Below are 20,658 nucleotides of genomic sequence, written 5' to 3'. Positions count from 1 at the left end.
TTCATTACTTACCATTTCGATCTATGGCAAAAGGGGTGTTAGTGGTGGTGATCTGATAGTTACAGATCTGGCTGTACTGTGGAGAACAGTCCTGGTCTGTGGCCTCCACCTGCAGGATGCTGTCATAAATCTTGCCTTCTGTCACTGCAGCTCGGTATTGAGGCTCCCGAAACTCCGGAGCAAACTCATTCACATCATTGACCTGAATATGCACCACTGCCCTGCAGACATCAGGAGGAAACAGATGGAAGAAAAGCAGAGATTAAGATAGGGCACAGTCATCTGCATATCGTATAATAAGGTTTATAACAGTATAGATAGTATTTTTTTTTGTCCATGGAAATAAAGTTTAACTTGCTAGTGCTATTAACCTTTCAGTTACATTAGACTTATACTATTGCAGGGAGGCTAAAATAACCTGACAGCAGACATCACCTCAGTTTCAGGTATTAAAGGTACAAGATGAAGTTCACTTAAATCTACATTAAGCATTTGACCATGATTCAATTTGACTGATTAACAGAGACTAATCTGAGACTAATACAGATGCACTTTACCAAATTAACATGTTAAATTAAGGCTTTTTGAGTGCATGTCATGCAGATTACAACATGTTTTACGAAAACCACTGTTTTGATGGAAGAGATCATTATTGGCCTCAGGTATACTATGGCAAGGTAGGGTTAAATAGTTAGCAGTATCAAGCCAAACCATGTTGACAAGAGGTGAGGAAATTTCTTGATTCCAAGAGACATCACAATATAGATGTGATGATTTTGCTTTGATGGAGTAAAAGACCACATCAAGAGTTTGTAGCCCACCCAAAATTTTGTTTACAAAAGTTAATTCCTGATTTTCAAGCCTCAGGAGAACAACAAAGGGTATTTCCTGTACACCAAAGACAAGGAAGCTTTTACAACTTTCTGCCAACATTTTGTACAGAACAGTGAGTGATAAAAGTGTCTCCTAAAAAAGTATTTTTTTAACGCTGACAGTCTTCGATTTTCCAAGAACATTAGATAAGACACAAACAATGTTTTGAATATGCTTTGCAAATTGTAGTACTTTGATAATGCAACTCATATTAGGAACCACTGTTGCGGTTTGGCAACTTTGAGGAAAACAGCCAACCTGACTAATCAGACAAGAATTGACAGAGTGCTATCAACTTTGTGCTCCAACTCTGAGAGAGTGAAGAGAGTCAACTTACCTATGGCAACTTTCCTACTTTCCCTTGCTATCGGGTTGTTCATTTCTAAAGAATATCAGGTTTAACCAAGTGTTTAAGACCTTTGATATAATCTGCTCCCATCCCAATTTATAGAGACAGCTATACCTGCATCCTAAAGATAAGCTAAATATAAGGTAAAAGACAAATAAAAAAAGACTTATTCTCAAAACTACAAAGTACATGTAGACTTGAGAAGAAGCTGACTCATATATATAGCACACAATATGTATAGAGCTGAGATGGGTCACTCAGACATTGATACTGCAGAGATACCTATGTTTTGATAATAAAGACAGTTGTCAAACTTTTAAAAGTTCTAATTAAAAAAGGATTTCAGGCTCACCTCTTTTAGATGCATCTTCAGATGCTTTGACAGATCAACAGAAGAATTGTAAATTTATCAAATGTTGGGGCAAGTAAACACTCACAGCTCTAAATACTACATTATTAACTCACTAGATAGAGGGCATTATATGGTATAATTATACCATATAATTACTAAATGTGGAATGTTAAAACAATAAAGTACTTGAATCACTGTCAGCTGGACAAAGGTTTTTTCTGCAACCACCCATCCAACTTTAAAAGAGTTGGATAGTACGTAATTTCATATTACTGTGTGTGCTTTTCACACCCAGGTGAACTATCAGATCTGTTACATGCTTTCCAACGGCATCCAAGCACTGCAGTGACATTGCAATGACATTGCAATGAAATAATATACAGTCATCATTGAATTTCAATAGTAGATATTTCTACTTGTGCAACTTTTTACAGTCACGTAAGTTCTCAGACATCATTAAAGTTCCATCCTACATTTCTGTAGTGTGCTTTTTAAGATTTCCCTCTGTCTGCGAGATAATGATTCAGTTATTTCTGTCTTCATTATTTATCAACCCCAATCACCAGTCCTGCTGCCAGTTACTGCTTTAATAACTGATAGTCAAGAAAACAACATTTAATTAAGGTTTGTGGTCTTGACTGCCAATACACACTATGTTTTCGACAATAAAAATAAAAGAGAGAGCAAGAACAGAAAGTAATTTTAGAAATGAGAAAAGTTCATGTTTGTGTTTAAGGGTTTGTGTTTCGTGGGACCTGCTTTGAATGGGTTTGAGGCTGAATATGTATTTGATTAATCTGATAATTAATGAATCTAATTTCTGTTTCTTGACATTAGTCCTAATTATGACTAACTGACTCACAGCCAGTGATGAATGACAACAAGACGCAATAGCAATTCTAAAAAGTCTCAGAATTGCAAAGCCAAAGAAGCACTTTGCTTTGGGATAAAAGTGGGGGTGAAGGCGATTATGTTGTTTATTGGATTAGCTGGCAGGCCTCATAATAATGCTGAAATGATCCTTTTAAAATATGCACTACATATCTCTCTAACATAATCGGTGGTAGACAGAGACTAGACAACAAAAGGGGAGACAGCAGGAAGGCAAAGCATCGGCAGAATTGATTTTCACATGTTCGTATCACTTCCTGTCACACATGCACCAGCACAGACAATTCGCGTTTTGAGCATTGGTACACACTTTTCCATAGTTTGAAAGAACTTGGAAATACATTCAAAACTGGTTTGAAAAAAAAAGAAATCAGGGATCAACAGTGGAAGAAGAAACTAAGAAAGTTTACTCTATTAGTTTATTCAAATATAGATAGAATTTTATTTAAGCACTTTAGAGTATAAATACTAGTCCCAGGAGGTCCTGGCCCACCATCATGATCAGGGCACATGCACATATTTCATGATGCATGCATTAATTACTTAGATCTTGCTGTTGCCCAGACATTATATGGTCATAGATTAATTCTGGCTGACAATTTAGTCTGTATGGCTGAGTGTGGTGGAGGACCTAGATGCAGAATCCCAGGGAAGAGGCAAGAAGGTGAAGAACAAAATAAATGTCATGAACAAAAATTTAAATGAAAGTGCTGCATGGTAGCATAGTCAAAGTCTAATCCGCATGATAAATTAAAACTGTGGTGCCAGCGGAACAGATCAGAAAGAAACTGACAGGTTGACATGGATGTAATGGTGGTGAACAGAGAGAACGAAAGAATCTTTATACCGGCAGATTTAATCCATGGAACACTTAATCTGATGGAACACTGATACAAGGCCAACACATTCTCATTCCCAACTCATCCCATACCGACACTTGGTCAAGATTGCCTCATGGCAGTTTTTTCAGCCCTGGGTTTCTCTTTAGTGTCAATTTTCAACTCAAGGAAAACTGCTCTACGGCTGAGACGATGTTGTTATTCTTCTGCTGTAAGCGATGCGAAGGCTGTGCCAACAGTAAATGCCAACAAGAAAACATCATGCTATATTTATATATTTACTGAATGAGGAGGTCGCATGGTAGGAGGGAAATAACTCAATACACTGGGAAATATTATTTAATTAAAAAAAGCTTCAACAACATTTTCCATGCTGCCATGGTGACACTCCATGACGGTTACATTACCAGCTGCAGAAACCCTGCTTATGTTTGTGTTTCAGGAGAATTCTCTGCATTTAAAGCCAGTGCAGTGGGCTAAGGGTCACATGATAAAAGTTAAGAGTGATAACAGGTTTCACTGTCCCTACAAACATGCATCATGATCAGTTTAACTATTAACATGCCATTACCAAAACCCCTCTGCATAATAGCAGCAACTAAAAATAACCTGTTTAGATACATGATGATTTATTATGATTTAAAAAAAAAAGAAAAACTTCTTAATACTACTTATTCAGCCATTGAACATGAGAACAGAATAAACAAATGAAGATGTATTTGACAGTGATTAATCACTGAGCCGTGGGAGAGGTGGGATGTTAATGGTGATGCTAACAGCAGTAGAAGACAGTGATAAGACGCACTGACGGATGATGGTAGCACCAGCGTGCATTGTAAATCCCTCAGCCAGCCTTGTTTTGTCATATTAATGCTGCTCTCTCAAACATTACCCCCCTGCTTCAATACCCAGTCCCCAGTGGAGAGGGAGCAAACATATGTTCCTCTCCTTTGGGGGCTGTGTTTGTGTGTGTGATTGAGTATTCATGCACACAAATGAATGATACATAACTAAATGCAATAATTGTGAAAATGTCTCTTTGTGTGCATGTGAGCATGCACTTCCATGATGATGGCTTACATCTGGCTGAAACAGACGCCTGGCTCCCTAGGGCAGGTGTGTGCGTGTGTGTGTGCTTGTGTGAGATTTTTCATATTCCTGGAACCTTGCCAAGCTCAGCCCAAGGCTGCTATTGCTCCCTGTGACAGGCTTCAGCTCATGAGGAGGGGTCCACCATGAGTCAGAGTGACACTGAAAGACGGCGGGGGGTTAAGTGATCACATGGGTGAAATCACGATGACAACTGTAAAAAAAAAAAACTGAATGAAAAGGAGACTCGTGGGGATGATTAGTAACAGGAAAAAAAGAGTCAAACACTAAGTAAACTACATTTAAGTCAATGTGCAGGCTGAGTGTAGAACCCTCTTTTCTTTTAGCATCAGACAATTAAAAACCTGCAGCCAGCAAATGTGTGCAATATTTCATTTTGGAATTCACAGAGTTCGGAAAATCAAACTCCAATTCATCAGCCGACTTATTCAAAAGTACAAAGAAAATAAGAATAACCAGATAAAGAAGCAAACACGTAAGACGTCTAGGTAGTACATGTTCTGTAGTTGTCGGTCTGTAGTTAAAATTCCAAGAACTGGGAAAGTGTTTTTCTTTTTTCTATCAAGCACTTTTTAAATTGTGCTTTACAAAAAAAAAAAAACTGAGTAAGAAAAGACAAAAATGATTCTGAGTTGAAGAGTGTGAAATGTAGGAGGTTGTCCATGCAGCGCCCTAAAAGCCAGCACCAAGACTTGTAACCAGTGAAGAGACAGACTTCTGGTGTCAGTTATTAGCCGCAACATTTTGTCAAGGGCTTTTTTTGTTCAGACAACTAATAAAGGTACACTGCAATATGACAAAAAAAACCCAAGTGAGATGAAATGAAAGCACTGGTAGCCATCTCCAATTTTATCTCAGTATTTCTCAGAAATCCATTTCGAACCAAGTGTTTGGAATGACAGTCAAAAGACTATCAGAGGCCAAGAGTTTAGATATTCTCTCAAAGTTTCACTTCAGGCAGTTCTCTATGAACCAACTGTTTGGTATCTGTTGAGAACTAAATTAAGTCTGACATTTTGCGTTAAATCTTTAGAGAAGTCTTTAGAGAGTCTTTAGAGAAAAAATGCAACTGAAACCACCTCAGTAGTTTCCCTTTAAACATAGTATCTGTTTTAACTGATTAGTGTCACCGGTTAACCAGTTGTCCACATATACGGTACTTCAGTGTAGCCCTCAGAATTAAACGCGAGTTGTTAAGTTTACACATGTTGATTCCAATCAGCAGAGTTAATTTTACCTTCCCCATTGTTCCTGTGTTTGAATCAATACGCCATTAGTAGCGTATTGATGTTTTCAAATGTTTTTCAATTCGGGGCACAGAAACAGCTTTATTGTATATGTGCTAATTATAGAGAACTTTATTTGAGAACTTCAACTGATTCTAACAAGAGATTTGATTGCCTCATTTCACACTATCAATCAGCTTATTGTAATCAACAGAATTTAAATATCACCATTATACAAACAATACATGATCATACTGTTTTGTTTTGTTTGACAACCTTAGTTATTTATATGCTTATTTTCTTGGCACATTTAGATTAAACAGTATGTCTTATAAAGTCAGTGATGGGGAAAAAGGAAGGTATATAACATCTTAAATAACACATCTCCATTTAAAGCTAAATGTTTGCTGCAGGATAACAAAACAAAGCATATATTCCATACTGATGCGTTTAAAACCCACTGAAGGGTGAAATATATTGATTAAAGTAGTAAAAAGTTTGAACATTGATTGATCTCCAAAAGTTAAATGTTTTTTTCATTTTTTTTATTTTCTTTTAAAATCAAGTTTAGCACAACATTCATTTTGGATTTGTAACTTTAGAGAGAGAAAAAAGGAAAAAAAGAAAGGAGCCACATGCATGTTTGAAAATGATTTAAGCCCTCAGATGACTTTTAACAACATCTGAGAGATCAAAGCCCCTTTAGATTGGAGATGACCAGAATGATTTTACACACTCTCGAGAATTGATGCAATGTCTGTGATGGTAAATTTTATGTCTCAGGACTGACAGATTCTCCAATCCACATTAACCATTTGTATCACCCAGACACGCTAATTGTTTTAAACTATTTACCTCTTAATTAACACTCAGACAAGATAATTGTTTTAACCTCCTGTTTCTTAATTATCATCAAGACTGCATCCTGCCCCCCCGGAGATGTGGTTACACATCTAAAGAACAAAGCCCCCTCCTCAGGTATAAATGCTCTGTATTTCTTTTGTCTGTATCTTTTCATACCATTTCCGCTGAATGGTGTGGACTGATCTTTTTCCTCGCAACGAAGAATAAAAACTTAGCCGGCCGGCAGAAAAATTAAGTTTCTCTATTTCATTGCTCATCAGAGGTATTAGGAAGGAAGCGATTAAAAACTTCCATAACATGTCCCACTTTAAATGCGCACAGATATGACCATCACGGAGGAAACCTTTTTCTGTGGCCCCGCCACTAATTCTGCCTTTGAACAAGCATGAGGCATTTTGGAAACAAGCTGACGCCTGTTGAAGGTAAAATAGAATTTTTGGCAATTAGAAAACATTTGTGAGCAGAATTTTAATGAAAAGACTAAGTTTCCTTAATAGGGCTAATTCCATCATGCTTTAGGAAACACAAAGTCAGTGGCTCTGTCATTGTTATGCAACATTTTATACAAACGAATTCCAGAAGTAAACATCAAACAATAAAAAACAAGCTCAAGATGAAAAGAGGATGTTTTCTTTGACATGATAATGATCGCACACGCGTACTTCACAATTCACTGTGGACTACTTCAAGAGGTGCAAGCTGAGGTTTTGTCATGGCCCTCACAGTCCCTAGACCAGACATAATCACAATTCCTCTTTAAAGTAATGCATGCAGACAGCCAAAGAATCCTACTGAACTAGACTACCTTTGATGGAACTTTTAAACTTCTCTGGCTGCAAAGACTGTTTACAAGCTGCTATGTTTGCCTTCAGGGTGTTTATCAAAGGCAAACTAAGCTGAATTTTACTGAAAATAAAAATCACTTAGAGTATCATATAGCGTATTACTCCTTCTAAAGTAATCCCTCTCTATAGCATCTAGTGAATCATAAGATATGACTGCTTGCATTTTCTTTGTTTTTATTTATTTGTTTTATAGATTTAGCTGTTTTCATCTTTGGGCAACAACCTTTTTGCAAAGCTCTTGCAGCCAATAAGAGCCTGCAGGCATAAGGACTATAAAATACATAGCGATCATTTAAAATTGCTGTCATCTTTTCCTCTGTGTTGATGTCAATCAGGCTCTGAGGGCAGAAAAAGGGATACAAAGTCACTATTTTATGGTTTTTGTGACACAAAGGTGTCAGAACACACAGAGCTATTTACCACAGCCATTCCCTTGGTGCGCATGTGAGCACCAGAACTGGACCATTGATCTTTGGAAGAAAGTCTTCTGGCCTGATGCAGATGAATAAGTGCATTTGTGATGTTGGCATGGGGAGCATTATTGAAAACCATGCACAATGATATTCCCTGACAAAAGTGACATTTGTCAGCAGGATAACACACTCTGCTGCCTTGTAAACGTAGTTTAGGAACAGTTTTAGGAACATGACAAGAGTTTGTGATGATTATTTGTTCTCCATATTCCCATTGGACCTCATGTACAAAAGACTACAGTGACATAATGTAATGATGTTTCACCCACTGTCAAAGATTGAAAAGTGGAACCTGGGGAGTACAGTGCTGGTATGCCACAGTGAGCCCATCCGAGTCAAGCAGAGTCATAGAGACAAGAAGAGTGCATGTGGCGGCATCTCCACTACAGCTGTCAGTGTGCTGCTGTGCAGTCCTGCTGAGTCCAAGCCCTGACTGTAGAGTTAGACTGTAAGCTACCATTTTTAAATTTAAATTTATTTTTTGTTATTCTGTATCACACATATAGACTGCCGTATAGTAGCTGCATTTGTCTGGGAGTATTCTTCTCGAGAGATATGATCTGTTCGGGTTTGTGTCTTGACAGTCCTGACGCGCCATAAAATGTCCATGTCACAGAGAAAGCATTCCAGTTTATCGATAATTGTGGCTATTACAGAGTGATGAGCCATGTCAGCTGTAGGATTTAATTTTCCAGGAGGCTTTCAGTGTGCTAAGTAAGACCAGTTGTGGATATTGTGGATGCAACACAATATACAGAACTACTTAAGTGTTTTTTAATGGTGTAACTGATTGGTGTATATACAGCCCAGTATCACTGAAAAACAGTGAAAAAAAATAGCACAAAGGAAAATATTTGTGATGCCAAAGACAAAACCTAAATTTGTGTTTTGTGCCATCCAGCACAACTTTCGGAATAATGTATTTCAATAGGAAGTTTGCTTTGTGTATACTGTCATTTAAAAAATATATATTTTTGACTAGCCAAGTGGGCAGGACTTACCAGCCAGTAATCTGGATAATGGATTTTTTGATGCAAGGCATGATGACATTAAACACATTTTTTTAAATTCCTAACCCTAATTATGCCATTTTAATACCTAATATTTACCAAGTAGACTAGCTTTAAATGCGTGGTGACAAAACGGCAGATAAAGGTCCATGATAACAGTGACTAAATGCAAAAACAACACTTCAAAGAGAGACCAGAAAGAGTCACCAAAAATGAAAATGAAAAGCCTTCTAAGCAGTGGAGACTTATTCATTTCAAACCAACTAAATCATAAGCAGACAAAATCGCACACTTACTGCATGTTAAAGCCAGATAATACATATTCATCTGTACTCATTATTTATCAACACTCAACTAAACACAGTCACTCAGCCACAATTCTTTCTTGAATGCCTCCAGTGAACAGAACACATACCTCCACATCCAATGAAAAGGCAAAAGACTCAATTAATCCTTGTCAAGAGTTATCATCACTTTCCCCGTGTAAGACTGGAGTGAATAAAAAACACATCTAACTATTAGCTGTGAATCAAAATCATAACACAGGGTTGTACCCCATCAGTTTACAAGGAAATCCCACTTCTACATCGACTGCAACCCTGAGGCATTACCGCTGGTCTCTGTGAGGCCGGCGGACTCCCAATACAAGGAAGACAATACACCAATGATGCATTGTAATCCAGTTCAGCTTTTAGCTTCATAAGCAAATCCTTCTTTCTTCACGATATGAATCACACCACTGATGCCACGGTGTATCATGTCTTAAATACAAGACAATAATGAGAAATATCGAGCTGCAGCCTTTACTTTTAGAGCAATTGTGTACAGATAAATGTTAGGTCTCTATGTGCCAACTCTTATCTGTATTGGATAGTTTGTGGATAAGCAGTAGCACCAGACTGTGGTTTGTCGAAAAATAACGTTCATCACTTTATTTTGTTTTGGTAACTGAAGCAGACAGGCGCAGTCGGTGCATTTCCCTGCAGTGTATATTTATAATCTTAACAAGGGAGCAATACTCTCCCTTTACATTATGTTAGCTGAAGATAAACAACATATTCCTACACTATTTTTTCTTTTTATGGCTTGCCTGAAATAACATGTCAACTTGCAGGTTTTGGCAGAATGAGGTTTTGACAGAATGAGGTTTCACTCATATTAGCATCAAGTGTGACAAGCATGAAGTTAAGATTCTTGGTAGAATAAAGAGCCGGCACACTGACAGGGCAATATCTACATGGAGTCCCCTAGTTTTCTCACTTAAAAAATGTATCATGCCAGCTTATGCTAACATGGCACATCTTTTGGCTCACCTCTCGCCTTAGGATTAAAAGGTTTTTCTTTTGCTTTTTTACTTTTTTTTTTTATCTAGAGTCTGTTTTTAGGCAGTTACCTGCGTGTGTGAGTGTTTGTATGCAAGTCGGTTATGAGCTTCAAAATCCATCTAATCCCAGCTCTGGTGTTTGTCTTATTTATATGTAAATTAAGGCATATTGGTGTGATTTTGACTCAGCATTTTAGAATGTGTTGGTGTGTGTGCGGATGCATGACCTTCCCTCAGCCAGCTTTTTGGGAAGATAATTAGACTCTCCAAACTGCAGCGAGGTTAGAACATCCAAGCCTCTAAGATTTGCTAATGATGACTTTAATAACTGCTGTGCTGCCAAGCGTGGAGTGTGAGTGCACGTGTCGCTTGACGTGGACATGAGAAAGGGTGTGCGTCTGAATAAGATCTAGAGTTGCTCTGAAACCCACAGGGTTGCATGCGCACACACGAACCCGGGTGCACCTTGACAACCTCCAGACACTTAACCCCAGGGCACGTGTTAAATACATGTGTCTAGGTTAGGTGTGGATCCTGGGAGGAATTTTGAATATGACTTGCTTTATAAGGGCATGAAATGTCACTTATGCCTAATTACTCCATAGAACAGTACAACACAAAGAAAGAAATGTGGGGAAAGGCAAGGTACAAACATCTAGTCTTCAGATGCTCATTAACGAGATTACTTGGTTATATTTCAGCTCTACACATCCCAAAGGCTAAGCGCCGATGTGTCTTAGATACACTAGAGACTTCAGAGATTTCTTTCCAACCTCATAAAAATAAGCTCTTATAATCATGTTCCTCTACACAATCCGTTTCCAGACCACTTTGCTTGGGACCCCTAATATAAAGTGATTTGAACACTTAATCCATTGATTGTTGGAAGTTCAACTGAAAAGCAATTTCAACACACATCTAATAATTACATTAAATGAGAATGTGAAGGTTTATTTAAAAGCATCTTCATTGTACCATAATCACAAAGTGGCCATTTTTCTATGATATGATATTGCTTTAAGCTGAAATGCTGTGACCAAACTGTTACTACTGTGTTTTGGGTTTTGAGAAGCATAATCTAAGAAATAATTATTGTTCCACTATTATCAGTATTCTAATCAGCAACTGAAAATTCTACCTTGCCAACATTACATTTTGTAAGAGTCATGTGGCACAGTGAGAGCTCCTTAAAGTATGCAGTGATGACTGTTTTCTGACAAAAGATGCAACACATTTAGGACGTGGAGGTACATTCAATCATTGTCTTATTACACTCCCAAATAAAAATAAAAAGTTTTTCTTTATAATGTATAATTCATATGCTGGGATAGCTTGAACAAAACCAATTAATTAATGACTTGGCTGAACATTTATTCCTTGGAACTGCTGCATACCAATAACAACTAAAATATACATTCAGGCAGCTATTACTTCACAAGTAACCAAGGGAAACACTTCTTGGTGGATCTTTGATTATTTATTCTATGTTAGGAATTTGATAATGTAGTCAAGCAGATTACTTGTGTTACATTTACCATAAACCTACAGTGTAACTCTGATAAATTGCCTTGTTGATACATGTGATCTTATCTTACAATTATTTATATTCTTATTGATATTGTTTTCCATAGCTTAGAGCTAAACTTGAAGACATTAGGTTGTAATTCTGTACAAGAATTCAAAAGTGATGAAATATTGTAACTATTCAAACTTATGGTTCTGCTGTTATCTTTGCAGTTGATCACATCAGGACAGAAAGCTACTGAGCAGAACTACTGAAGCATACTGTACTGTCTTTATACTCTTAAACTATTTTAGTTCACATTGTCACTGGTTCAGTTATATTTAATGTACAAAACTTATAATTACATTACTCATGACTATTCAAACTTTGTTTGTTCATATTAATTGATGCCATTTCTTTTCAACAAATGCCACAATTTGAAAAGCTCAGTCTAATACTGATAATAATACAGAGCAATGCTCAGCATGTCGTCTTCTGCTGTAGCTTCAGCCAATATTGTGCTCGGGACACAGAAGAACAAGGTGATACTAGAATACAATTACACAGCCAAATATAGCTGGGATCAGAGCACCAACACTGAGTGCAATGAAGCATGAAGGGATTTTTAGGATGTCTCCTTATAGGCGAAATTAATAATCAAAAGACTGACAAAATCTGTCATCTGTGGTTGTCAGAACAGCTTGTACAATAAGTTTAAGTTAAACAAACTCCCAAGCACTGTGGAATTTATTGGAAGTTAATAGTAACTGGTTAGAGAGGAAACCTTAACCTGTAGTGAAGGGCTGCAAGAAGAAACTCGACATCAGCTAACAACATTCTGCTGTTTATTCGTGTGTCATGTTTCTCAGAGAGGTGCAAGTAGCATATTTATGGAGCTGCATCATTTCAATTTTTTGTCTTTTACCAGACAAATAAAGAGAAAAAAAATTCCCTCAATGAGAAGCTATCGTTCAATCTTGTTCAGTATAGTCACATGAGCTCGGGTGTACCTTGCAAACTATTTTCAATCAACACAGACTGCCAGTGTATAGAAAAATGTGACCTAAAACTGCATTATCCAAGAATGAAGCCATATGAAAACTCAGCACAGGAACACAGCTGAGTTTTTTGTGCTCTGGCTCATTTCAGATTGATAGAAAGACAGTGGCGATATGTTCTGTGGTCAGATGAGTCCATATTTCTGTTTTTACGTGCCAAAGATGAGATAGACCATCCAGGCTGTCATGAGTGATTCTGATGGTTTGGGGGCTCATACGCATGGAGTACCATTGATATAGAGGGATACAGAATATCATGATTTTATAGAAACATATGCTATCATTGGGGCTATTTAATTTCCTTAGACATTAGTGTCTATTTGAGCAGGACAATGAAAGACCTCATTTTGCATGACTTCCAACACCAGGGCTTCATAGACACAGTGAGTGTGTGTGTATGTGTGTGTGTGTGTGTGTGTGCATGCCTTGCTGCAGTCCAGATCTTTCTCCTATTGAATATGTATGGCACATTATGAGGAGGAGACTCAGACAACAACAAACAGGGACTGAAAATCTTGTATTCAGCAAGAATACATACAGATCCCTTCAGCAAAATTCCAACAATTAGTCTCCTTACATCCTAAAAGATTAAAACAGTATAATTAAAAGTAATGATGATGTAATACAATTGTAAACATGCTTCTCCACGTGTGTTGCTGGTGTCAAATTTTTTATTTAGTTAAATTTAGTACATGCAGTAAATTTGGTCAGTGTGGACACTGAAAAGCCTCTCCCTCTGTACCAGCTTTTATTAAAGGTTCAATCTGATTTACAAAGGACAGAAATAGGTTTTTTCATTGCATTTTGGAAAACCACCCAATTTCTCTCGAAAATTTCTCACAGTTTGTTTGTGATTATATTGAAGAGAAATAGTTTTTAAAACATTTTATATACCAGGAGAAAAACCTTCGAGAATACTTTGAAGCCTATATTGTTCGAGAAGTGTAAACTCATACAATGAAACAGAATAGGGATCGGAAGACCAACATAAAGTGCAATAAAGCATGACATTATTTTGTGTGCTACTAAATCTTCCCCACCTTGAAACAATGAATTGACTCAGGGGGAAATAAAAGGCACATTCAGCAGTTTCTTCAAAAAAGCACTTAGAGGGATTTTTGCACATCTGTGTGTAATATATCCAGACATCATCTTTAACAGCTCCTATGCTCTTTAGCGGTTGTTGGTATTGTGGCTTTTACAAATGCTTCACAGTGTTTGCAATTTTTCATGAATGTCTTAGCTCTGTCACCATCTTAAATCATCTGAGACAAAATGGATATTTATCACATTTATTGCTCTACAACAAAGGTCGAGAACATTGATGCTTAGTACGAATCATTTGGCAGAGGTCAGTCCTGCATTATTGTTGATTAATTTGTGTTTCATTTAAAGCTGACCAGTGCAGAAACAGCCTCAAGGAGTTTAAGGTGAATTCATTCAAGCTTAACACTTTGCTGACAAGTGAGTAAAACGTCCTCATATATGTAAAATATATCAGAAGGCAGTGTGAAGCAGAATGATCCAGAGAGCAAATCTGTTTACTGTTATATTTGTGCTGTGACTCAGAAAAAGTCTGTCTTTGATGTCAGTGGTTAAAAAGCTGTCTGCTGCAGTGATTCCTGACAAAGTCACTAAGAGTGGAGACATAGGACACTTTTATTGGCTTTGCAGGATGATGCATATATTTCAAGTTTGACGTGGCATTTTGAAAAGGGAAAAACATCTCATTTGTGTGCAAAGCAGTTGCAATGGCAGACAGATTTGTACTGCCAGGGCAGAGAGAGCATCCATTTGTGAATGCTGAGGCAGTTTGACAAAACATTCAAACTGAAGACAGTAAAAGACAGAGTGCCTTACATGAAAGAAGAACAGTCAGACAGGAGGAGCTGGCTGAGCTGCTGCCGGCCAGGGGGAAAAAAATAAATAAAAAGAGGGAGAAGTAGGGCAGCCGCCAGTGGAAAGCAGTGCAAGGAGGGATAAAGGATAAAGAGAGAAGTTTAAACTCCTCCTTTGTCACTCCTGATCCTCTCTCCTGTCCTCTTTAGCAACTAATTTTCTTGACTGGCTCCTTCCTTGGCTGTTGACGTGTCATGTGTAATTTGAGCACAGCCTTAGGCAGCCCTTTTTCTTTCCTGTTAGCTTTTTTATAAATAAGAGTGAGCAAGCCAGCACTGCGGTGAAAGGCCAGCCTAATTCTTTGAGAGTTGCCAGGAAAAGGACAGACCATTTAGAGTTTCCCCAAAATTCACATCCCCTCCAGCATCAGCCTCTCTGTACAAACAGAGCTTGGTATCCACCACAGCAAGCATAGAGTTGTATTAGGAGAAAAATAAGAGAGTAACATTACAGAATGGCGAGGTACTTAAAATGGATGTAAAAGATCAACAGCACAAATGCTGGAGGTGAAATTGACTCTCAAGCTCTAGTGCGCTCCTAACGCAACAGAAATAACTACAAACTTTTAATGTTGGAAAGTCAAACAACCACAAAGAAACACAACAAACCCAAAAATAAATACATTAAATCTAAATTTTTCTCTGTCTAAGACACAAAAAATAACTAAAATTAAGTGACTAAGACTGAGATTATACTATGTGTTAATTTACACATTTAGATATTTGTAACTTCCTTACCTATCATGTATTTCTTTGACACATCTCTTGGGCACATCCTAAATATATTAACACTTTGTTTGCACACAGTGCAATTTGAAGGTGACCAGTAGTAGAACCAGGATGCCTTATGGGGCAAATTTCACCCTACATCAAATATCTTTTAATTTGGGGGCCTTAAACACTACAAAATGAGCAAAAAGAGATGCAAAACATCTTCAAAGAGATTAGCTCTTACCACAACAGATTAAGAAATATCATACTAGTTTTTAATCAAATTTGTCGTTTTTTTTTAGTTACGTTGAAGTTGTTGCCAAGAACAATGGTTTTGAATATTATTTGTGTGTGCATGAGCTAGACAATATGACTGATTCTGTACATGGCTTCAGTGTTGGGAGAGAAGTGGGGAGTTGAGAGGTGAAACAAAGCGAGTCCAGTACACGGTTGGCAGAGTAAGGCTTCTGCACTGAGAGCAATGTCAGACAGAATCTGCTTTAAGGAAGGCAAACAAGTGTGACAAACTGCTTTTGTCACTTGACCTCTCTAAAGTGGTCTGCTGGTGTTTGTGGAGGTGGATCCCAGTATGATAGCAGGAGAGTGGAGGAAGAGCTGAAGTGATATTCAACCACAACAGCAAGAAACTTAATTCAGCAGCTGCAAATGGAAATAAGAGAGTAAATTTGGTTAAATCTCAATTTGAAATGATGAATAACGAGGGAAGTGGACATTTCTAATGTGATGCTGGCAACTTGTCTAAAAAAGCATTAAACAAAGGCGACACAAAACTGAAAGATAGATGACCATTTGGCATTAGCACAGAGTAATCCTCAATCGTCAGTCCCGTAGAGCATTGATAGGAAAGTATCTTACTTTCAAAACTACAGCAGTTGGTCTTCTGTTCGCAAACACTTGCAGAGTGTTGTCTCAACCTTTTAGAAATGTGCTGCTGGCATCAAACACAAAGGAAGCCAGTTTGGAAAAAAGATTTTCTCAGTTGTATCATTCGATATGCTGTCTCTCTACAATTTTTAATTAAACGCAAGTGTTTCAATTATTTGTAAATCCTTTTTCATTCAAATTGTACACAACAAGTTGGCTTCTTTTGAGACATATGTACAGCATAAACCTTTCTTAAACTAACTTTCTTTGCTTTTATCTTATTTCATTGCTTTTCCTTTGTTTGCTCACAATATACTACATCTCTCTGTTTAATTTCCCTGAAACTTTTTAAATGGCAGTTGGTACCGTATCTTGGGTTCGGAAATAGTCATTTAGCTCTGAGAAGGTTTTAATGAAAATGTCGATGTGAAACTTTACATGTAATGGATTGTTGTATACAGTCAGCCTGATCTTCTGGATCTACATCTGCTGCATGTGGATGGTGCTGGGAGGGAGACTACAAGCAACTCCACCCTCTCTATATTCTCCCAATCACACAACATGTTAGAGTATTTTGCTGCCACTTGGGGGCAGTCTCCGAAATATCTGGATCAGTCTGAGTTGTTGGCTGCTCTTGCTTGAGTTGGTGCTGTTGGACCTTTAGCTTTGATCTGCTGTGGAAGTGGGCCGATATCTACTTTGTGATGGAGTGAAACTTAGTTTTAATACATTGATGATTGAACAGTGTATCTGTTTTCGTCATTTTCACCTATGCTACGTCATTGTTAATGGTTTTTAACATCTTGCCCTCTTTGTTATAAAAATGGATGTTGTTGGCCCCTCTGAACTCTTGTTGGCTCGAGCTAATCAATCAGCATTCTTTGGAGCCTCTGCAATGTTGGCTTCTTGGAGGACTGCACGTGTCTCTGTCTGCGTTGACAAAATGTCTGTGGAGCCTGAGAGCAACATACTGTACATGGATATTTCCATGAGGGTATAAACTGGCTCTGACAAGCAGCTTGCTCAAGGTTTTCATTATTTTGAAACTGTAAGCTGATTTGAAATATAATTTGATTTGGAGTTCATACACTGTCTGAATGAATGATGAATAATTCAACCTTGCATGGTTTAGCCTGAAGTGATTTAGGAAAAAGATCTGAATGTCTTCTTCATCTTGGTGTTGTTACTGACTTTGTTTATGCAAAACTAGGTTGATGCTGAAATCCCTACAAGCACATTGTAATTATTATTCATGTAATGTCTACTATTTACTGCCTTTTAGAATCTCTTAATTCTGTTTTGTATACTTTTCTACCTTTTCTACCCTTTCTACCCAACATGCCCATGTAAAAATGTCCTGTTGCGGTGTGAGTAAGAACTTAAACTTAATTTAGCTACTAATAATTAAAACAGAAAGTGCTGCTTTGCAGAATACCAAACAAAGTGCCAAAACACAAAATTTAAAGGACCTAGAGAACAAAGCAAGAAACATGCCCGGAATAAATACAAATCAAACTACCTCTCAATGGGGAAATATGGTAATATATATATATATACACCGAGGAAGCTGACCCAATGCAGGTAGATAACTACTAACAACAAAACTAGTAACAAAACCCAGATGTGAAACAAGGACAGGAAACAAAAACTTAACAAATTATAGATTGTAAAATAAGTTCTACAAAATAAACAGGAAGTATAGCTCGAGCGCTGAAGAGAAACCAATTTCACAAAAAAGCAGTGAACATTGAAACAGAAAAAATCAATATTACAAAACCTATAAATCAAAATGATTTCCAAAAATAAAACTTTGTGTATTGTTTAACATAACTTGTTTTATTCCAACCCTGGTGTCAGATTTACTCACTTGTGGGACTTTTTGCCCTCTGTGCCCCGAGGGCCTGAACCGCAGTCATGGGCTTGGATGATGAAGGTGTACTCTTTTTGCAGCTCGCAGTCCACCAGGCCACGTGCCCTCAGCTGACCCTCACCAGACGTTCCGTTCAGCACTACTGCCTCGAATGGAGCATCCAGCCCATGGATGTTGAATGCACAGATCTCCCCTGGAGAGAAGGGTTTGGGAGGTAAAGGAAAGAAAGAGATGGAAGGATGAGCTAAGTGTTTATCACAGTCTGTCATCTTAACTCATGTGGGAAAAGACTGTGTGTATACATTTTGAAAGTAAAGTTTTTCAAGAGAAAGTAAGAAGAAAGTAGATCCAGAACCACCACAAACACTTCAGTATATTTCAAGCAAGCTATTGACTGCTGGACCTGCACTGATACAGTGTAGAACAACCATTTCCATATTCACACTCATGTAACCCACTTATATATTTGTATCTACTCATTTCATCCAAAGTGTCTAATAAGTCAGCCTTCAAGCTTCAGTACAGTCAGAAACTAAGTATGGTTACATACAGGGGTGATTTGTAGAGTAGAATAAAATGGGCTTTTATTACCAGGCTGACTGGTGCTTTATTTGACTAAAGTCAGTAGTAGCAATAGTACCTTTCCTGCTAATTTTATTGCTTTGGCAAAATTGAAAACTCTGTGACAATGCATTTGATAAACCAAAAAAAGTGATTCTCAAGAGGAAACATGTAGAACTTCTGTGTGGAAAAGCATTTGATATGGCACCATTCAAGGATTCAGATAATAATTTCAGTTACCAGTGCTATGATGTGCAAGCATAAATCCTGAAAAGAGTCAAAGTTTAGTTTCAAATTTCAAGAGCTGTATGAATATTTGTGCTGTTGTGAGACTGAAGCGGATGTAGCACAGCTATACGCTCTGGTGCACTCTGGTCCAGTTTAGCTACTGTTTGAGCCAAAACTTATATCAGTGAATCCAATACTGCTGTTTGATAAAAACATAAATGTCTTATTTTCTAAGCTGATTTGCTTCTTACCTTAATGTTTCTGTCACAGCAGCTTTGCTCGTACAACTGGTGTGTTTGCTTTAGCCTCAAATGTGACCATTACTCTCTGCTCCTTTAATTTCCTCATTGTTTCTGGATGCTGGCTTTTCCTCTTTTAAGCACCTGATTGGTAATTGCTCTGCACTTTGACTCAAATTGTATGTTTCTAAAATCATTCTCTTGCTACCCATTTGTGATCTGCTCATCTGACTTTCTAAATGTACCACTATCACTAGAGTTGGGATATCAAATGACAACGTAGGAGAGTATTGCAAGTAATGACATTAGTAATCACATTGTTGTTGGAAGACAGGAAGTGAGGTGGAGTTTGGTGCAGGGGTGCTAGAGTTTGGTATTTTCTATAATCACTGATTGCTTTTTGTATCTGTCAATGACATTGTACCATGAGGGGGTCACATGACTTCCCACATTCATTCTGAGGCATGACAACCCCAAACATAGACCGATGAGCTCTTCTACAGATGGGTTGGCCCAAAAAGAGACCTGATCTCAATGCCCTGACATATCTTGTGAATGCAAAGCAGTTTTCCTTGCCTTTTTGAGGAAAGACAACATCTTTCTCAGTTATGTTCCCAGGCAGAACTGGAATTTAAAGAGAAGACTTGTTACCTCTGGATTACTTCTTAGAGAAGAGAAACTGCTGCTTTTTCAGTAGTTTAGAAAGAAAGCTGGACTGGGGAAAAAGATTCTCATAATCCTTTTGCCACTTTAGAGTTACACATACAATGTAGAAAATAAGTCAACCACAACAGCAGAAACTATAAACTTATCAAGTTTACATTACAGCCTTCTTACCCTCTCTGTATCTGGTAATGTGAAGCGCACCAAGGGCATTCTTGCTGCATGTCCATCCGGCATGCGGACGGTGCACAGCACATTCAGTACAATCAAGTTACACTGGTCTTAAAGAAAAGTATGGCAGCTTAAAGTCGTCCTTGACGAGATACATAGTGCAAGGAAATCCATTGAAATTCTTAGAGAGCAGCTGACAAGATCAAAACAAAGGAGCCCAAATACAGCTGACATTTATCCACAGGAATATATAAAGAAATGGTCCATTTGTGGAGTTTGAGATGAAGTTTTTTTTTTTATCTTTAATTTTTCTCTCAAAGACTTGACATATCCTTGTGCTTCTGCTTGTGGCATTTCAGGAAATCACTTAACGCACCGGGCTCACACTCTGACCTGTGACGGCTAATTGCACTGATATCACTTAAACTAACAGCAAAGACTAAATTGGATTCCCAAGAAGCTTTATGCATGCACTGCTCCTGGCAAGTTCTGATAAGAGCAACTTTATTTCCACCCCTTTCTCTCCTTTCATCCTGTCTCTGTCATAATCCCCACCACCTCACCCCCAACCCCGTCCTCCTCCCTCACTGTTAGGACAGGGGCTCTGGAATGACAATTTTCCCACAGTGGAGCTATACAAAAAATGATGGCACAAAGACTAGAAGGGGGAAAAGGGAGAACAGACCCCTCCCCATCAAAGTTGTATTACTTGAA

The 20,658-nt window shown here is 37.9% G+C and overlaps 1 protein-coding gene across 1 annotated transcript in view; it reads right to left on the bottom strand.

Annotated features, from left to right (window-relative positions):
- Positions 1–20,658, bottom strand: part of LOC140314667 (calsyntenin-2-like) — a 286,768-nt gene that overhangs the window by 114,006 nt on the left and 152,104 nt on the right. Inside the window, exons 3-4 of the mRNA XM_072392991.1 lie at positions 18,080–18,275; positions 13–221 (exon numbers count right to left, since the gene is read on the bottom strand). Coding sequence (XP_072249092.1) covers positions 13–221; positions 18,080–18,275 — 405 coding nt within the window. The remainder of the gene's footprint in view (positions 1–12; positions 222–18,079; positions 18,276–20,658) is intronic.

Source organism: Leuresthes tenuis, unplaced genomic scaffold (assembly GCF_036924035.1).
Source record: "Leuresthes tenuis unplaced genomic scaffold, fLeuTen1.0.hap1 SCAF_9, whole genome shotgun sequence".
Lineage (NCBI taxonomy): Eukaryota > Metazoa > Chordata > Actinopteri > Atheriniformes > Atherinopsidae > Leuresthes > Leuresthes tenuis.
The sequence above is the reverse complement of the archived record's forward strand: the minus strand, read 5'-3'. Positions and strand labels throughout refer to the sequence as shown.